General features: G+C 36.1%; 1 protein-coding gene across 1 annotated transcript in view; it reads right to left on the bottom strand.

Annotated features, from left to right (window-relative positions):
* Positions 1-21390, bottom strand: part of LOC143243686 (uncharacterized) — a 35406-nt gene that overhangs the window by 12108 nt on the left and 1908 nt on the right. Inside the window, exons 2-3 of the mRNA XM_076487325.1 lie at positions 17954-18143; positions 6447-6682 (exon numbers count right to left, since the gene is read on the bottom strand). Coding sequence (XP_076343440.1) covers positions 6447-6682; positions 17954-18143 — 426 coding nt within the window. The remainder of the gene's footprint in view (positions 1-6446; positions 6683-17953; positions 18144-21390) is intronic.

Genomic DNA, 21390 nt, shown 5'->3' with positions numbered 1-21390 from the left:
ATAGCGTTCCAGGGTGTGCGAGAAAACATTTCAGTTTTTTTTTTTGTTTATATTAAGGGTACTGTCCTATATATTAAAAATTACGTTACATTTTTATTTCTTATTTTTCTTGTTACAGACGTAGCTTTTTACCTTGTTACGATAAACTATCGTTTCTACCGTCACCGGCGCAGACAGAAATCTTAATGTAGAACTGTAAACAAACAACACACGAAACGTAACCTAAATACTCGGCACAACTAATTAGGTTACGTTCGTGAACGCCGTCTTAAAGTGTCTATTATTTATTTATGTTATGTATTCACGTGATCGTGACTCGAGAAACTTCCAGAAGTATCCAGAATTAATTGATAACGTCATATGACGTATATTCGAGAATGTTCTAGAAAGTTTCGCAAAGTATATAAACCTATGCGCGATGCTATGGTAGTCAATGCATTGTTGATTTTGTGTTCGTGCAAAAAACTTCATTATGTCAAAGAAAAGGAAATTGAATGATGATTATGTGAAGTTTGGTTTCACTTGCATCTGAACAACTGAGGATCTGCAAAAACCCCAGTGTATGCTTTGTGACACTGTCCTTTGAAATGCAAATTTGAAGCCATCTAAGCTGCAGGATCACTTCAACAACCGGCATGGTGGAGCAGCTGTTGTAGGCCATGATATTGAATCGTTGAAAGGTAGAAGGACCCGCTTTGATTCTCGAGCAACCCTTCCAAAATTTGGTTTTATATCTGCTGACAAACCACTGCTAATTGTTTCATACCACGTGGTGTTTTAAGTTGTCAAATCAAAGAAGCCCCATACAATTGCAGAAGAGGTGAAAAAACCGTGTGCATTAGAAATGGCAACAATTGTTCTGAAAAAGGAAGCCTGAAACAAACTTAAATTAGTGCCATAATCAAATAATGTTATTCAAAACCGAATTGGTGATTTGAGTTCGGACATTTTGGACAAGGTTATCGCAGATATCAGGGCTAGTCCCTTGAAAATCTGTCTCCAATTGGACGAAACAACTGATGTTGCAAATTGCAGTCAACTCATCACACTAGTGAGGTATGTCCATGATGGTGCCATAATGGAAGATTTCCTGTTCTGTGAAGATCTGTAAACAACCACAAAAGAGAAAGATGTCTTCCAGTGTGTGAAAAACTTCTTTGCGAAATATGATTTAGATATCCAAATTATTGGTTCTGTATGTACCGACGATGCCCCTGCTATGCTAGGAAATAAATCAGGATTTTTTGCACTGATGAAACAAGAGATTCCGCACTTGCAAGGTGCTCACTGTTTTCTTCAGTTTCATGCTTTAGCATCAAAAACATTGCCTTCAAAGGTGAAAAAAGATCCTTGATACATCTGTGAAGACCATCAACTGGATTAGGGGTCGCGCTCTGAATCACCGCCTCTTCAGGTCGCTTTGTGAAGATTTTGGAAGTGAGCATTCAGTTTTTCTTTTCCACACAGAAGTCCGCTGGCTGTCACGTGGGAGATCTTTAACGCGCTTCTTTAAACTGCGAGAAGAAGTCTAAACTTTTCTGAAGGAACGTGGCTATGATCTGCTCGGAGAAATAGAATCACAAGAATTCAACCAAATGCTAGCCTATTTGAGTGATATTTTCACTCGTATGAATGACCTGAAAAGGGAAAAACATAAACATATTGAAATGCTGCGAAAAGTTATATGCTTTTAAAGAAAAGTTACACCTTTGTTGTCGACCAGTTAAAAGAGAGAATCTTTCAAATTTTCCATCACTCAAAGAATTGGTAGGTGAGAATGAGTCCCTAATTCCATGTGTGTGTGAAGAAATTGTGGATAAATTGGAAATACTATCAAAATCATTTGATGAATATTTTGGAGGAGAACTGGAAACTTCTGAAGAATGGATTATGAATCCATATTCTTTCAATTTGGATAATATGTCGGATGATGAAGCACTGAAGGAAGATTTTATTGAACTGCGCACAAATCGAGTTCTTGAAATGCAGTTTTAAAGCAAAACTTTGGAACAATATTAGTGTTCGGCAATGAACATGTTTCCAAGACTTTGTGATAAAGCACTAACTGTGCTCATCCCATTCGTGACGACATACTTATGTGAGTTTGGATTTAGTGCCCTTTTGTCAATCAAAACAAGATCTGGAAATCGCTTGGGTGCACAGGCAGACTTGCAGATTGCTATCAGTAACAAAGTGCCACGCCTTAAAAAACTCGTAAGAAATAAACAGGAACAGAAGAGACTTAAATTTAAATTAGCTTATGAACATTTGAACATTTCAAATTCAAATTGTATGGTTTATGCAACTTTTAGTTTGTTGTAATATTTTTTCTTTTTTAAATGTTTCGTTTTTGTTTATATATCATTAAAAACTAATTATAAAAATTTGTTTTGGCCACCTTCACCTTTATTCTTAAATAAATAATTACTATGAGAGGTGCGAGAACATATTAAAAATTTTTAGGGGTGCGGGGCATAAAAAAGGTTGGGAACCACTGATTTAAACAAATTAACAAAATTTTTAGTAGGTCATAAAATTCACAGGGAGACATTTTAATACTCATTAGAAACAACTTTGTATTATTTTTGTTGTTTTGAAACATCCTTAATGTGTTTAATCACGTTGTTAGGAAAACAGACAGGTTAAAAAATCAATTTAACTCGAACATATAATACCCTGTAACCCGAGAACTTTCGAAAGATAGACCTCTCTTCTTCAAAAGGAAACTCAATGTGTTTATTTTATCTCACAGCTTCAAACTAGAACACGAAGTATTAGATTTTATTAAAATTTTGTATAGTTCGTAACATATTTGTTTGTTTCTGAATTTCGCGCAAAGCTACACGAGGGCTATCTGCGCTAGCCGTCCCTAATTTAGCAGTGTAAGACTAGAAGATAGGTAGCTAGTCACCACCACCCACCGCCAACTCTTGGGCTATTCTTTTACCAACGAATAGTGGAATTGACCCTCACTTATAACGGCCCCACTGCTCTAAGAGCAAGCATGTATGGTGTGATGGGGATTCGAGCCCACGACCCTCAGATTACGAGTCGAGCGCCCTAACCAGATGAACATGTCGGGCCATATAACTTTAGGTAATTGCTATCATCGTTTTTGCCCATATTTACAGCAATTATATGGGTCAATGTTTGTGCCACATGTAAAGCATTTATATTTAATTAGAGTATTACGCGAGAAAGGCAAACGCAGTATTGTAATCATACATGTGACCCTTGTAAGCTCCCTTATTTACCTCTGAATTATCAAATAATTTGTTATGTACTTTAACACCTTTTTATTATACACACATATAATTTCAAAAGTGACATAACAGTTTAATTTAATCTATCAACCTAAATTATTTCAAGGACTCTTAAAAAATTAGTTGTGTTACACCTTTGGTTAACCTCAGAACTAAACCTTTAAGCTACTTCTATCACTCACAGTGAAAAGTAATTGTTGAACATTTCAGTCATGCTAAGATAAACTCGACAATATCATACAGTAAATCTATATTTTTATTGTTTACGTTACATTACAGTTTGAAATGCAAGTGACAGTGTAATTAGTTCCTAACAAGTTAGTGTTCAATATCCTGGTTTTGATATAAAATTTGGCATCAACATTATTCATGCCTGTTCTCGTGTCATTTTAAAAGTGAATGTTGAGGTTTGTCTACGTGCACAGCTTTTCAAACGGAAGACAGACGAACGCTTGTACAGACACCACGATTCTCAATATACATATATAAGATGAAGCAAATATTGTTAATTTAGGGAAAGTCGTATTCTCTGTAATGTGTTAACTTTGTATCATGATCTACTGTTTCCACCTATTGCTCGTCTGTTCAGTTGGATTGTCATCGTCCCTCTGAAAATAATTTCATTGCCTGATGATTAAAGTACTCGACAAGCAATCTACGGGTTACGAGCTCGAACACCGTCTCTAAACAAGCTCGTTCTTTAGCCGATGGGGCAATATATGTGAAGGTCAAACCCACTCTTTGTTGGTAAAGAGAAGCTCCAATATTGGCTTCTATCTAGTATATCACTGCTCATGCTGTCGTTGCCGGCTACGAGAACCGTAAATGAGATACTTACAACAGTACATGAAAAAATATGCTAAACATTTCCTGGAAACCGGATGACTTTATGACGTCACTCAGCTCCCTTAAAATATCACCCATTCAGCTACACTACCACCATTCACAGTTTGTTTCTGAAGAAGAAAGGTCCACTTTTCGAAAGGGCTCAGGTTATAGGGATTTTATCATTTCGTATCAACACTTCATGAATCTACTAATTTGTCTGGTATCAAATTAATGACAGCTTAGCTATGAATCCTCGAGAAGTTTTATTCTAAACTGAACAAAGAAGCAAACAAACAAATCGTCCCTTACTAATAGTTTTAACGTTGTAACCCACTCACTGACGCTACGAGTTAATAACGTTTTACATTAAATGTCTGTTGTAATGTACTTTATACAATAAATGGGACAATTTATTGTTGTAATTCGCTTAAAGCATGGTTCATATGATAAATAATTAGCGTTTTTTATAAATGTAAGATAATGGTTTGGGACAATCGAGTGTCACTTTGTATGTGAAATCATCACTTGGTTTTAACTTTAACTAGTAGATAAGAATAACAGTAGGGGATTTTTAGTCTGTAACATCAGTTTAAAACTTCAAATTATCAAGTTTTGAATTCCAGTTCTAGTATAAATAAACTTTTCTAACAAAGTATTTCGCACGTAACCTTAATTGTTTGTTTGGGCCTGGCATGGCCAAGCGCGTAAGGCGTGCGACTCGTAATCCGAGGGTAGCGGGTTCGCGTCGCGCTAAATATGCTCGCCCTCCTAGCCGTGGGGGCGTTATAATGTGACGATCAATCCCACTATTCGTTGGTTATAACATTATAACGCCTACACGGCTGAAAGGGCGAAGTAACCTTAATAACCAGGGAAGTTAAACAAATAGGGAACAAATTAAATCAAAACTTTAGATATTGTACGAATCTTCATATTAATTGTATACAATTAACCTTGTTCATCTTCTCTCACACAGTGCGTATAGAACTTCATTAATGGAAAGGAAAAACTGGTGGTAAACAATCTTAGCATGTCTAATAAACACATTCTCTACGTGCTCAAATGGCTTCAATGTTTCGTTATATCATTATCTTACAAGTTATGTTTTTGATAATCCGGCCCCCTGCTAGTACAGCGGTATGTCTCCGGATTTACAACGCTAAAATCAGGGGTTCAATGCCCCTCGGTGGGCTGAGCAGATAGCCCGATGTGGCTTTGCTATAAGAAAAACACACACACATGATAATCCGGATAAACATATAATTAGATTATTTTTAGTTATGAGTTATTACTAAATAACATATATTTCAATGAAGTAACATACAAAGTAATTTTGCGTGCTTAAACAATGAAAACGATAAAGGTCAGATTTTTAGCAAATTACATAACTGAAGAACTGAAGTGCGTCTGATATTGCACACTGAGCTATACGTCTTGTTACTACAAAACATGTCCAGAAGCGATGATGTCGCTTTGCTCAGTTGATTTTGTTCACTAGCAACTAGTAACATCAAATATTATTTAGAAAATTTAAATCGATATTACTTTTTTTTTTTATCCTTTAGATGATTTGAAAATGTTTAGATTTTAAGGAATTACTAATATTAAGTTCGTCAGCTTCCTTTATATCACATCTGAACTTTAAATCATACTTAGATGTATTGGGATTACGGACAGAACAAAAGATACACATGAATAAATGTTAACCAGTTCGTCGGTTGTTTTCGATCTGAAACTTGGATTGTTTGTTTTTCTCTGTAAGTAAGCTTTGTTAAATTTGTATCATAAACGCATTTTTGTTAACTTACTTTATGGACTTACGACTGAAATACATTTCCTGAGCTGATCGAACCTCGTGAGAAACTGGAATTATGGAAGAAGTTGTGGCCATCAGTCAGGGTAACAACAACAATAAAACAAAAGAGTGCATTTATATTTAATTAGCTTTAATGTAAGTAGCTTGCTTGGTTCATAATTAATATTAATTATTTGTTTTGACTTAAATGAATGGCTTGAAACCACGTGATATACATCACCTTTTGAAGGATCCTCTTCAGAGTGTGTTATTTTATCACGGAATACCTAAGTGTGAAATTTTGAAACATGCGAAGAAGTTGGTGAAAACTGTTATAAACATAATATTGTTTGTTTTCGTGTTTGTTTTGTTGTTTTGATTTTTACTTTATCAGCAAAAATTGCAAAATGCAATAACCTTTGTTAATACAGTTTAATAAAACGAGGACAGCAAATAGGAAGAAAAGATAATGAATTATTTCTAAGCTTTTATATTTACAATTATAATTAGGATATTAGGTCTTGAAATAAAGATAAACAGTATAATTTTCAAAACCTTACGTAGAAATACAAGGTGACCTCTTGAACCTGTAGAGGACCACACTTGTGTTGGTCATCATCACAGCAGCCAGTCTGGTCTGAACAACGATGTAGCATGGTACAGCGAGGAACATACTGCTTGGAGGTATCAGGAAATATATCTCTCACCCGAACCACCTGGGGGCGTGGGATCTTGCAGGTTGTTCTGCTCCTGACTCCCAGGAAGTGATCGTTTGCTTGGCGTACTTCTTCAAGCTCTAGACAAACAACAAATTGAGATGAGCCACAGCTGTTGACTTTATAGTTATTTCAAACAAACATTTGAAGTCTAAAATATACGTGGCCCGGCATGGCCAGGCGTACTAAGGCGTGCGACTCGTAATCTGAGGGTCACGGATTCGAATCTCCTTAACACCTAACATGCTCGACCTTTTAGCCGTGGTGGCGTCATAATGTGACGGTCAATTCCATTATTCGCTGGTAAAAGAGTAGCCCAAGAGTTGGCGGTGGGTGGTGAAGACTAGCTGCCTTCCGTCTAGTCTTACACTGCTAAATTAGGGGACGGCTAGCGCAGATAGCCCTCGAGTAGCTTTGTGCGAAATTTAAAACAAACAAACTAAAATGTACGTAAAACTCAGATATTTCATTATTGTATCTCTGCTACTGATTATATACAAGTAGATGCATATTACACATAAATTAGGTCCCTTTGGTGGACTCAGCAGGTAGCCCGATGCAGCTTTGCTATAAGAGAAGGCAAACACACACAAATTATGTCTCTAAATGGTAGGAGAAAAATGGGCAAGTAAACAAAATGGAAGTTTGGGAAGCAAGACTTTTCTTAAGTAAACATATATTGATTATTTTTAAAAATCTTATGTCATAAAAATATTAGAATGGATCTTCAACTGCGTTGACCCATTTAAAAAAAATAACACTTAAATAAAAAACGGATTCCATATTTTAATAATTTGTTCAACGAGTTATCTTACATAAAATCTATTCAGTTTATTTTTTTGGAACACAATCACTAATAGACGTCTTGTTCATGTGCTTATAGTAGAAGTGAAACTAGTCATCGTTACCACAATATTCAGTGAATGTGTTTCCGAACAGATATAACTACTTTTATCACACCTCATCAAAAATGTCTCATATCTAATTGTTTATCATGTGACTTACACCTTTGTTTCATTTTAAACGAATTATTTTACATAAGAGTTGACTATCGAACTGTACTCGAAACCGTTTTTCTGAAGCTGATTAAACGATTATTTCTGTAACTCTTCGTGATATTTTAAATTATGGTTATTATATGTCTCAAGAGATGGCAATATAATTCAACAAACATATGTTTATGAAGCACAGCAAAAATCACACGGTCTTAAAAAAATATCACGTGGAACACACGAATGATAACATAACTGTCTACTATCGACTAACATAGAACTTTGACAGCAAGATAAAGACCTGTAGATGAGAGACGTTTTAGAATGTATAATATTTCATAGAAAATAAGTTAAGGTATTTGAAGCTATTACTCAAAAATACCATAAAAATAAATGTTTACGTACCTTCCTATAGAGTGTGTAAAATTTTCAAAGATAAAAATGAATTATTTCGAGGAAAAGTAAGAAATATTTCAATGTGTTAATTTTTTATTAATCCGTTTATTCTTATAAAAAAAACGTAAGATTCGAATGCTGGATGTAATGACACATGACTTATGCACGTGCCATGCATAAATTTATATATACATAAATGAATTTTAGCACTCAAAATTACTCATTTAGCCTCTAAATATACTTACTGTGTCAACTATATTGCATTAAAGTGATATTAATACATAAATCAACAAATCATGTAACAATTATATCCATTGTAGAGTATGCAGGGAAGGAGTGTCAGCTTTGAGCACGAAATCTTTATTACAAAATCTTTTACAATAAAAACTACGCTGCAAGTTTATTGCCATCAGATAGAGTACAGCCTGAGATGACGACATGGACTGTGACAGAATATGACGATGCTCCAAAACCATTTTGATATAATCTACTCAGTCTCTGTATGTTGTAACAAGATGCTGTCGACAGTTTTAGTTTCAAACATGTGAACAGATAAAATCACAGAAGCATTTCGGACGGTTATGAATTATGTTTATAAACTATAACCGGTTTTTGCTGTTTCATTAGAAAACACGCAAAAAGTGATGACGATAAAAGTTTCGACAGTATTTTAGTATTTCCACTTAATCTCGTTTTCTTTCTGACGAACGATTGTATCAAGTTAGGACTACGTCGTCTGTAGGTCACCACATAAGGTTAAGATAAACAAACAAACAATGTTAAGAAACTTTTAATGAATATATGTAAGCTGGTGGAAAAGCAGAATGTTTAAATAAGCAATATAGTTACATGGTCAAATGATATCCCTTAAGTAATATAGTTACATGGTCAAATGATATCCCTTAAGTAATATAGTTACAACATGGTCAAATGATATCCCTTAAGTAATATAGTTACAACATGGTCAAATGGTATCCCTTACGTAATATAGTTACATGGTCAAAGGATATCCCTTAAATAATATAGTTACATGGTCAAATGATATCCCTTAAGTAATATAGTTACATGGTCAAATGATATCCCTAACCAAGATATTCTTTCTGTGCATGCTTGTGACGTCAGTTTCTCTGATGACATTTTACAGTCAGGATCTTTATTAATAATTTTTGAGAACGTTTATTGTGGTTATTACTTCTCATGTCAAACTCCATGAATGACTCCTGGAGGCGTCTGTTAAAAGAGAATTTTCAGTGCTTTGTTTAGCAGTCTGATTCTTTCGTCGCCAAAGATCAAACGTGATACTTCTCACGAACTAGGACTCTACCACTTGAGATAAAGGATTAGCCTAGCGAAGCACTTTTTAATAATTTTGTGGATGTCGTTTATAATTTTATTATTACGATTTGCACGTCGTACAGAAAGCACGTGCTAAATCTGAAAACGTTATGAGATCACGTGTAAATGTCCGACAGCCGTCAACTGTATCCAAAGAGATGAGTAACATATTCGTCACGTCACGACTTAGATAATCTACTTCATTGCTCTGTATATTACAGGCTATATGGTGTTATAACATCGCTTAAAATCATGAAGTCAATGTTGTCTACGTGCGTGGATATACCACGTACAAAGAAATTCGTGAAAGTTCATTCAGTGTACTAACTTGTCTCGTCCGGGAAGTCGCGATCTTCAACACCCATTATATGTGGGTGGGTAGAGCAAATGGGACTCTTACACGCCAATTATACTATAAAAAATTACATTATTAACACGCAAAAAACTCTCTAGTAGCCATTTTGGTTTATTAAATCGGTTGTACAATTTATGATGGCGAAACATTTAAAAGGTTTGGTTTGTTTTGAATTTCGCGCAAAGCTACACGAGGGCTACCTACGCTAGCCGCCCCTAATTTAGCAGTGTAAGACTAGAGGGAAGGCAGCCAGTCATCACCAACCACTCTTGGGCTACTCTTTTACCAACGAAAAATGGGATTAATCGTAACGTTAGAACGCCCCCACGGCGAGCATGTTTAGTATGACGGGGATTCGAACCCGCGACCCTCGGATTATGTGTCTAATGCCTTAACTCACCTGGCCATGCCAGGCCCACTTAAAGGGCACTTATACAAAGACGCAAGATATAACGTGATGCCCTATTTACTAGTAAAAAAAAAAATAGCCTAAGAGCTGGCAGTGGGTTATGTTGACTAGCTGCCTTCTCTCTAGTTTATCGATACTAAATTAGGGTCGGCTAGCGTAAATAACCCTCGATTAAATTTGTCAAAAAATTAAAAAGAAACCCATAAAGGCTTATCAACTTTTATTGGCAACACTTGCTTTTTAAAAATTCTGTTGTGCGCTTAATTACATCAAATAAATATTACAAATATTTTAGTAATTTTTAGCCTTAAACATACAGAAAATGTACAGATATAACCCTGCAATGCTACATTATTAGAAATCAGTACATTCTCACTATCAGGAATAAAAACTGCTATTTCATGGTAAAAAAAATGAAAAAGAACAGAAAATTGATATTTATATAGAATCGTATGTTAATTTGTTGGATAGTTTTGTTTCATAAAACAGATAATTATGACCTTCAGGTTACTTTTAATTTTTAGCACATCAGTTTTATGTTCGTCAAACTGTGCCTTATGGGGTAAAACGCTCTGTAGGTTTCTTCAAGAGATGTCACGATATAACTGATTCAAAGATCCTTCAAAGTAGGGAGAACCCCTACCAAGATGCCCTGAACCTTAAGGAAGCCCACGAGATGTCAAGATGGGTAAAGTTCGTGTGGCCTCACACTTGTAGGTTATCTTAGACACAGAAAACAAGTCGCAACGGAACCAACGTAATGTATGACTTGAAGATGTTTTGAAGGTTTTGAATTGACACGAAACTAATGTTTGACTACGAAGACAATAAAAAATACAAAATCTAATGTTCAGAATGACAACACAGACTCTGTGAGGGTTATTAATAATGCGCTAACGTAGCAGTTTAAAATCTTGTTCTTCTAACTTTATTCGTACACTAACTATAATAAAGTCGTTATCATTTATGAATGTGGTTTAGTATAATCTACGTTCCTTTGATCATAAACACTTATTTAGCTTTCGAGAGAGAAACTTTGCGAAGTGATTGAAACTTACTGGACTCTATACCTACAGGACAAAAACATACTTCGAAAGATGCGTGACTAAAACGTCAGTCCGCAGTCATTGTTTATTTGTTGTGAATTTTGCGTAAAGCTACACGAGTGCTATCTGCGCTAGCTGTCCATTATTTAGCAGTGTAAGATTAGATGGAAGGCAGCTAGTCAACACCACCAGCAGCCAACTCTTAGGCTATTCTTTTACCAGCAAATAGTGGGATTGATGGTAAAATGATAGCGTCCCGAAGTCTGAAAGGACGAACATACTCGTTGTGACAGGAATTCGAACCCGCGGCTCTCAGATTGCTAGTCGAGCGCCCTAGCCACCTGGCCATGAGGGACCCCAAACCATTAATAGTCAAACGTTAGATATTTTTATTTACACAAAGAGAATGACTGTCAGACTGAAATTTCTTTCTGTTTACCACTGAATGTGTATTTGAAGGACCTGATTTACTAATTTTTTAGGTCAACATTTCCATAAAGTTAAACTTTTTTCGAGTCTAAATTAATCATGGCCACCATTACAAAAGTGCATGCTTGTATCTTTGCTTAGCGGAAAAGTACATGGGCTACACCAGTTTTTTAGGTATTCATATATTATAACAATTCAAATACAGAGTCTTTAGAATCATGTATGATATACATATAATACAATAAAGTAATAACAGTTGATATATCCATTTCAGAACATGCTCTAAACTTCTTTATTATATCTAAGCTCAAATGATTTTTGTTGTACATCTTCTTAATGGGTCGTCGAAGTATAGATATAGATATACATCTGTTCAAAGTAAAAGAAACTGGTACAGCTGTTGTGCGTTATCAAAGCGTTTCATTTTTATAAATAGTTGTTCTATGCCAAGTTGTTAAAAGTCTATTAAAAATCCTGTTCTAAAATAAGTCATATATCTTTCGTTTTAGCGAGATACTTTCTGACCATGAAACGCTTCAACTCTAGATATTACAAGGTAAATACAAGTATATTTGTTGTGTTTACCTCTAAGTTATGTCTTGCATTTGTATACGTTTAAATGTTTATAAACTAATGTCATCTTACTTTTATCCGATATTGTGGTGGGCCCCGGCATGGCCTGGTGGTTAGGGCGATCGATATCGTAATCTGAGTGTTGCGGGTTCGAGTCTCCGTCACACTAAAGATGCTCGCCTTTTCGGCAGTTAAGGTGTTATTATGCCACGGTCAATCCCACTCTTCAATGGTAAAATAGTAGCCCAAAAGTTGGCAGCGGTTGGTGATGACTAGCTGCCTTCCCTCTAGTCCTACACTGCTAAATTAGGAACGGCTAGAACAGACAGCCCTCGTGTAGCTTTGCGCGACATTCAAAACACAAAACCAACATGTAGTTTACCTATTAAAATGCTTAGCAAAATAAATCCATGTTACTTACTCTATAAATTCATAAGTATGTTGTAATATAACAATCAATTCCACTATTCGTTGATAAAAGTAGGCCCAAGAGTTAGCGGTGGGTGGTGCTGAATACCGTGTTTCTCCGATAATAAGACCTACCCATAAAATAAGACCTAGTGTGATTTTTTGGGGATAGTTTTAATATAAGCCCTACCCTTAAAATAAGCCCTAGTTAAGAGTGGCAGGAAGAGGAAAGAAATAAAAAAATAATAATTTATTAATTAATTTAATAGTTAGTTAATTAATTTGTTTAAGAATTAATCAGTTAGTTTAATAGTTTAATAATAGTTTATTTTAAATGGTTAGTTTAATAGTTTTACTTTGTAACTTCATTTTTTTAATATATCAAAATAAGACATCCCCCCGAAAATAAGCCCTAGTGTCATATTTTGGAGTGAAAATTAATATAAGCCCTGTCTTATTTTCGGAGAAACACGGTAGCTGTTTTCACTGTAGTCTTACTGCTAAATTAAGGACGGCTATTCTTTAAATACGTAAGTAAATACGAAGCTCTTGTGGTTAGCGGTAAACAATCTATTCACTATACACATCACTCAACTATTGACCAGACACAGAAGTGTGAGAACAATAACGTTAATAACACGTTTGAAAGTGCTCTCGCTCAAACCGAGAAAAACAGTATTAGGATGACGTCACGAACGAATGCGGGACTGCCTTCGTTACTTTAAGAATTATAAACGAACGAAGTAGTGAATGGTGAGTACTACGATTTTGAATGATAAATAGCGAAGAGCTGCTGTATGATAATTGATAAGTTTAATCTAATCGATATTTCAAGAGGATTGGTTTGTTTTGAATTTCGCACAAAGTTCCACGAGGGCTATCTGCGCTAGCCGTCCCTAATTTTGCAGAGTGAGACTAGAGGGAGGGCAGCTAGTCATCACCACTCAACGCCAATTTTTGGGCTACTCTTTTACCAACAAGTAGTGGGACTGACCATAACATAATAATGCCCCCACGGCTGACAGGGCGAGCATGTTTGGTGTGACGGGGATTCGAGCCCTCGACCCTCAGATTACGAGTCGAGTGCCTTATCCATCTGGCTATGCCGGGCCTTCAAAACAGGAACGTAAATGTCTGTAGTATCTTAATTTGGATTACTGCTGTTTACAAAGAAAACTGGACTTCTTCACTCTATTCCTGGCTATTTAGAAAGTATTTCATAAAAAGCAGGGCAGCATGATGAATGTTTTTATTATTTTAAAACTAATGTTAGCTGCACTAATGCATATTTAGACCACTTTTAACGAGAGACTGACAGAAGCTAGAATGATAATTAATTATTGTGATAGTTTCCGTCAACTGAACTTCTCACTATTGTACAAGTAAGCCATCCGACCAACTGAATATGTTTTACTTTACATCAAAGACTTCTGATAATCAAGTTGAATATGCATGGGAATGTTTTTCTCATTATTTCAAACTATAAATTATGTGGTGTGCTTAACACGGGTGGGTAATGGTGAAGAAGTTTGAATATTGCAAAAAATAGCAAATATGTCCCATAAAATAATCATAACCCATAACGGTTCACGACCAAAATTAACTAATAAAGTTCTATATTATTTTCGTTATCAACGAAATACCTGAACTGTGCTTACCTCGGGTATGAAACCCCAGTTTTTAGCGTTTTAAGCATTCTGACTTACTGGTGGTATCCCGACATTTCGCAGCCGCAATTTCACAGCCGCAACTTCGCACCCGACTCTTGGTAGCCAACAAATTGACAGCCGAGCTCGTTAGCAGCAGACAATTTCGCACCCAGGAAAATTGGCAGCGAATGATTACTCAGCCGAGTATTTACATCAACTATGATACTAATAACATGATCTAATAATGAAAACTATGATATTAATAATGCTATTAATATCATAGTTTCCGTCGCTCGATAATGTTATTAATATCATAGTTTTCATCGATCGGTAATGTTATTCGTATTATAGTTTTCAACACTTCATAATGTTATTAACATCATAGTCTTCATGCTACATAATTTATAATCAATCCATTGTTTCTATGATTTATTGTTAACACACTATTTAAAATAATTACGTTTACGAGCATGTCGATGAACGTTTGTATTTTTGTTTGTGGTTGAATGGGTTGTGATAGCTACACCGCTAATGTCGAACCTCAATATATAAGCTTGGTCGTTTTGTTCGTTTATTTAGCACAAAGCTACTGAATGGGCTATCTATGGTGTGCCCACTGCCATTGTTGAACTCGATTATTAGTAGTATGAGCACTAAGATTTACCGGTGAACCACGTAGGGGCAGGTTAGATGATACCTTGAGATCATGTTATGTTTGGAGGATAATTACAGCACGTGAGCTAATCTCTCTGTTTCTTTCTCATCAACTCCGGTATTCTGATAAACTCAGTATTACTCTCTAACATGTATCTTGTCGCTCAAACATTTGTGAAAATACATCATGAGAGAAATGAAATTAAAATATATTGTTAAGAGTTAAAATTTTTGAACATGTAAAAAATGAAGGAAATGAACAACAAAGTTCGATTGTGATGTTGGCTGCCAAGAGTCAGGTGCGAAATTGCGGCTGCAAAATGTCGTAGAACCCTTACTGGTGAGCCACTGGGGAGCAGTTGGTAAAGATCTTCATTCCAAACGTGAAATGAAAAGAAAGTGTATGTTTGTAGATTTACGACGACCTAATACTTAATGTTCTGACTGAAACAGGTCATACAAGGTTAGGAAGTTCATGTTCATCGGTGTAGGAGGGGAGAGGACAAAGGGGAATCTACCCAGGAAACCACTCGGATGTGATAGGTACGTTTTGTTGGTTAAAATTAAGATTTGTAGTAAAAGAATAAAAATAACTACCTGTTTTCTACCGTTATAGCTCCCAGCGGCACAGCGGTAAGTCAGCGGACTCACACCGCTATAAACCAGGTTTCGATACCTGTGGTGAGCAGAACACAGATATACCATTGTGTAGCTTTGTACTTAATTCCAAACAAACAAGCCTACTGTTCTCAATGGGAGGCTTACAAGTACTTGTAGTAATCATAGACTGGAACTTTCATTTCATTGACTTTTGAAGTACGTCATATACGTTTCTGAAGGAATTTCATGTTATATAATTTCAATTATTAGTATTCATTGACTATAGTGTCTGATTCTTTTCCATACGCACATATATCCTAACCATAGATTACACACTGTTTAACTTTGTTTGCTGTTCGGCGTATCTCTGTTAACATAATTGTATTTCTTGTATTAATTCACTTTACCCTTCCATGCAGTTATAGTGACCATTCTTTCGTCCTTTTTCAGGTAAAACAATGAATAATGTGGCCTTTTAGCTATAACCCTGGGAACGGCTTGCCATTATGATGTAATATTCTTTATCAATTTTGTGATAGAATAATTTTTCACCACGTCATTCACATAGTAATTGTAACATCTAAGCTATTGTATACTAACTGTAACATCTAAACTATTGGACTAATTGTAACATCTAAACTATTGTATGCACTCAAAGATTTTCTAGTGTACTTTCTCGTCGTTTTAAATACGTTCAAGTATAGACGTTGCAATTGTAATAGTGGCCTTTTTTTTGTCCACCCATATGTTATTAGGCGTTTTATAAGGACATTCTTGGCATTAGTAGTTCAGAACTTTGCATCATACCTTTTAGCAAAATGGTTTAATATATAGGGTAATTCATTTTCTCATTTCCACCAATATACCTATCCTGCAAGTTTTGTTATACTCATAATGGTAAAAGAAAATCTCGTCCTGAAGATTTCTGCTTGTTTTTAATTTCGCACAAAGCTACACGAGGGCTATTTGTGATAGCCGTCCATAATTCAGCAGCGTAAGGGGAAAGTAGCTAGTCATCGCCACTTACTGCGAACTCTTGGACTACTCTTTTTACAAATGAATAGTGGGAGTGACCGTCACATTATAACGCTCCTACGGCTGAAATGGCGAACATGTTTGGTGTGATGGGGATTCGAATCTGCAACCGTCAGGTTACGAGTCGAGCTCCCTAACAATCTGACTATGATGTGCCCAAAAATATACTTGCTTTGTTTGTTTGTTTTACATAAAGCACAAAGCTACACAATGGGTTATCTGTGCTCTACCCACCACGGATATTGAAACCCGGTTTCCAGCGTTGTAAGTTTCGCAGATATACAGCTTTGCCACTGAAGGGCAAAAATTTGTGAAGTTATGTAACATTTTTTTTCAGTATTTAATGCAACTGATTATTACAATGAAAGATAATAAAATCATTACAATAAAAAATACTTTAGACAAAAACTTTGTAAATCAAATTCGAAAAAGGAATGAACAGCACTCTGATTAAAATTAAAGCCAAAAATCTGTACATCTTCTTGTTAAGACTATTTTAAATGAACAGACTTTGAAATCATTAACTTTTTCAATAAAGTTGTCTGAGATAATTATTTTTGTTCATAAAATGACAACTACTAAACTAAGAAAAATATATTAATTCGTTATGAATTAATTTGTTCGTTTGTTTCTTTCTCTTCTGAGGCCCGGCATGGCCGCGTGATTAAGGCATTCGACTCGTAATCCGAAGTTCGCGGGTTTGAGTCCCCACCACACCAAACATGCTTGCCCTTTCAGCCGTGGGGCGTTATAATTTGACGTTTAATCCCACTATTCGTTGGTAAAAAAGTAGCCCACGAGTTGGCGGTAGGTTGTGAAGACTAGCTGCCTTCCCTCTAGTCTTACATTGTTAAATTAGAGATGGCTAACGCAGATAGCCCTCATGTAGTTTTGCGCGGAATTCAAAACAAACAAACAAACCTTCCCCGCTGAATTATTTTATGTTTAACAAAGTTATCGTATATTAATTCACGTTCTGTGTTTTTTCACTTATTTCTACGCGAACTTCTCCCACAATTTAAAACCAAACCAAATTTGGCAGGTATATCGGGGTACCCGTGAACGTTTTTATTTATTCGGTGTAATCGCCCCGTATTAAGATGGACTAAAATGCGCCCGGAAGATCACACAGGCAAATTAAGGTCGAATAATTCGTTTAAGAGAGTGTTGAGCTCGAATAAGGCCTTGGATTTTGTATTTCTAATCTAATCGGAATCTCAGGGAGCACTGTTTAAACCTATGTTCATACCCCCTTCGTAAGCTTGTGAGATTAGACAGGACAACGACATTTATCTTTCGCTTTATATTCTTGATGACGCAATCATAGAAATAGCTAGGGATAATGGAGGCGCCTGCTCTTTATTTTGGGGTTTCTAGGACCGTTAATTTCCAAGTAAAATGTGGGTATTTTTTTTTTAGTATGTTCAATACACAACAACCTGAAAAAGGCAGCTGCTACTAAAGTCTTACTTTCTTGTATATTTTCAGCAACTAAAGCTTCCCTAAGTCCGGCAGGTCCATAGTTCCTTTTCAGACTTTTCAATCTTTCAGGCGTGCCGTAATATGTTTGATAAAACTGCTGGTAGGAAGTTGACGGCTCATTTCTCAATCCTTCGTTAGATTCCATATGAATGCCACGTGGTGACTTGTCAAGTTGTTCCTATATTAAATACATATATATGATAAAAAATTAACAAAATACAAACTGGAGAGTCAGATAAATAGATTTTAATATAATGCCACGTTTAAAAAGATCTCGTGCGTTTTATCAGCATCTAACTAAAGAAACAGTAAACGCAACAAAAGAACGAAAAGAGGTAAATAGTTCATTTTAAAATAGTTTAAAGACAAGATATTTTAAAACAACTACGGATGCTTTAGTATCACCCACAAATGGGTCATTTCTACAAAATAAGTTTCGTCTAGAAATATCTATTATTAAGTGCAAAATATATTTCTTAATGTATCTCGCTCTCACAGTGTCAAAGGTACATGATACAGATTCTTGAACAGGAACAGTTTCATACAAATGTTTCTTTCTGAATAGTGCGCAAAGCTACACGAGGGTTATCTACATTAGCCACCCCTAATATGAAAAATAGAGAGATGATAATGATTGCTTCTCGAAATGATTTTAACATTGGTTTGTTTGTTTTTTTTATTTCGCGCAGAGCTACACGAGGGCTATTTGCGCTACTCGTTCCTAATTTAGCAATGCAAAACTAGAAGAAAAGCAGCTAGTCATCACCACCCACCGCCAACTCTTGCACTACTCTTTAATCGACGAATAGTGGGATTGACCGTCATATTATAATGCCCCCACCGCTGAAAGGGCAAACATGTTTGGCGTTACGAAGATTCGAACCTGCGACCCTCATATAAATGACATTCGAGACAAATAGATTTAGAAAATAATCATAATCGAGCAATAGTGGACTATAAAAGCAATCTGGGAGATTGTTTTGCCAGAGTTTCAGAACTAGAAGTCTTATGGAAAAACCTTTGCTGATAAACCTTACAGGTGTGGCGTATAAATTAAAAACAAATATCCATAGCAGTAAAGTAATTGGTTAAAAGTGTGTATTGTTCAGATTTGTTTACATTTTTCTTTTGTCTGTGTGTATTCAACTACAAGGCTCGGCATGGCCAAACGCGTTAAGGCGTGCGACTCGTAATCTGAAAGTCGCGGGTTCGCATCCCCGTCGCGCCAAACATGCTCGCCCTTTCAGCCGTGGGGGCGTTATAATGTGACGGTCAATCCCACTATTCGTTGGTAAAAGAGTAGCCCAAGAGTTGGCGGGGGGGGTGGTGATGACTAGCTGCCTTCCCTCTAGTCTTACACTGCTAAATTAGGGACGGCTAGCACAGATAGCCCTCGAGTAGTTTTGTGCGAAATTTCAAAACAAAACAAAACAAAACAAACAAAGAAAAACTTGTGATCAATTAGATTTTTAATACTCCAAAACTAGACATGACAAAATATTGTTATTTGAAGGAATTAGGTGGAAATACCAGTAAAGAAAACGCACGCATTTTCTCTTATACAGTAAGAAGGATACTTTATTTGGTAGGTCTGGTAAGTTGTTCTTACTCAAATTACATTAGCTAGTATGTACTGTGTATAAAATAAAACTAACGCCAACGACTGGCTTTATCAAAGACTGGACATATAATAAACAAATAAAAAGTGGCAATTTTTATAGGTGCCACGTTTAGAAACAGTCTTAAGTTGTATCCTGTTTTTAACGTCAGCCCAATGACAGAATAAAGCCATAAAAGCCCAACAGACGATTTGCTTATTTGGTTTGTTTTGAATTTCGCGCAAAGCTACACGAGGGCTATCTGGGCTATCCGTCTCTATTTTAGCTGTGTAAGACTAGAGGGAAGACAAATAGTCATCACCACCCATTGCCAACTCTTGAGCTACTCTTTTATCAACGAATAGTGGGAATGACCGTCACATTTTAACGCCCCCACGGCTGAAATGGCGAGTATGGTTGGTGCGAAAGGGGTTCGAATCCGCGACTTTCGGATTATGAGTTGAGTGCCTAACTCACCTGGCCATGCCGGGCCCCCAGCAGACGAATAACAATAAGTGAGCAGTTTAACATTAAGGCGGTCGACTCCAAATCTGTAGTCGCGAGTTCAAACCACGTGACTAATGATAAGCGAGGTGCGTAGTCTTGTGACAGCGTGTTCCAAATAACTGTACGAAAATAAAGAAGGTACTGTGTTTGAAAAAGTGACAAAAGTCGCTTGTACACAAGTTGGGTTTCCACGACGTGTCCATCAAACGTTATATACCCCTGTAAACTGAATAAAAAGAAATAGGTATTAATTCTGTCCATAAATAACATGCTGCTCAATTTGCCGTACTGAACGCCAATGTATTGCGATGCGAAAGGACTGTTGGAATGGACGCGCTTAAAACTGTCTTTCTCGTACACTAGATGGCTTAAGAAAAGCAAGAAACTAGTAGTAATGTGCTTTAAACATTATAGCTTTATCTTTTGGAAAACATATTGCATTACACGGTCGTCACATAAAGTATGGCTATACGTTTAGAGATGGTCTGTAACAACTCAATGAGGCTTCAAATTCAATTTAATATAAGATACCCAGGCCAGGCATGGCCAAATGGTTAAGGCACTCGCCTCATAATGTGAGGGTCGCGGGTTTGAATCTCTGTCACACCAAACATGCTCGCCCTTTCAGCCGTGGGGGCGTTATACTGGTGCGATCAATCCCACTATTCGTTGTTTAAAAAATGTTGGAGATGGGTGGTGATGATTACCTGCCTTTCCTCTAGTCTTACGCTGCAAAATTAGGGACGACTTGTGCAGATAGCTCTCGTGTAGCTCTGCGCAAAATTCAAAAACAAACAAATAAACCAATGTTAAAGTCATTTCGAGAAGCAGTCATTATTATCTCTCTATTTACCCGCATGTAAACTGTTTCGAGTTGAGAATATTTTTTTGTGTGGGCGAATCACTTGACCAAACTCAATTCTAGTCACCAATGAAGTAAAAAAAATATGGTCGGTGAATAAATTTTTTTTATTTTGAATTTCATATTAAATCATAATAATTTGTTCAATGTTTCTTCCGTTAGATGGTGCAGACGCATGGAATTCCATTTCGAAACCAATCGCAAAGTAAGTGTTGTGTTATGTTGAGACTTTCAATGTTTTTAACCTCAGTGTTTTTTTTACTTTCACACAAAGTTTAGAATGTTAGAAAGGGTTTTGTCACTAGATTGCCAAGTTAAACAGACGATACATGTAAAAAGATGCATTTTTAAAATATTCATCTTTATCTTTTTCCACTTCCTTTTAATCTTTAATTTATCTGAGTGAGGTTTTCTCTAGTCAGTTAACGGAAGGATTCCAAGTCTATGACTTTCTGGGT

Source organism: Tachypleus tridentatus, unplaced genomic scaffold (assembly GCF_004210375.1).
Source record: "Tachypleus tridentatus isolate NWPU-2018 unplaced genomic scaffold, ASM421037v1 tig00003717_pilon, whole genome shotgun sequence".
In the NCBI taxonomy this organism is placed as follows: domain Eukaryota; kingdom Metazoa; phylum Arthropoda; class Merostomata; order Xiphosura; family Limulidae; genus Tachypleus; species Tachypleus tridentatus.
This window is presented reverse-complemented; position numbering and strand designations above follow the sequence as displayed.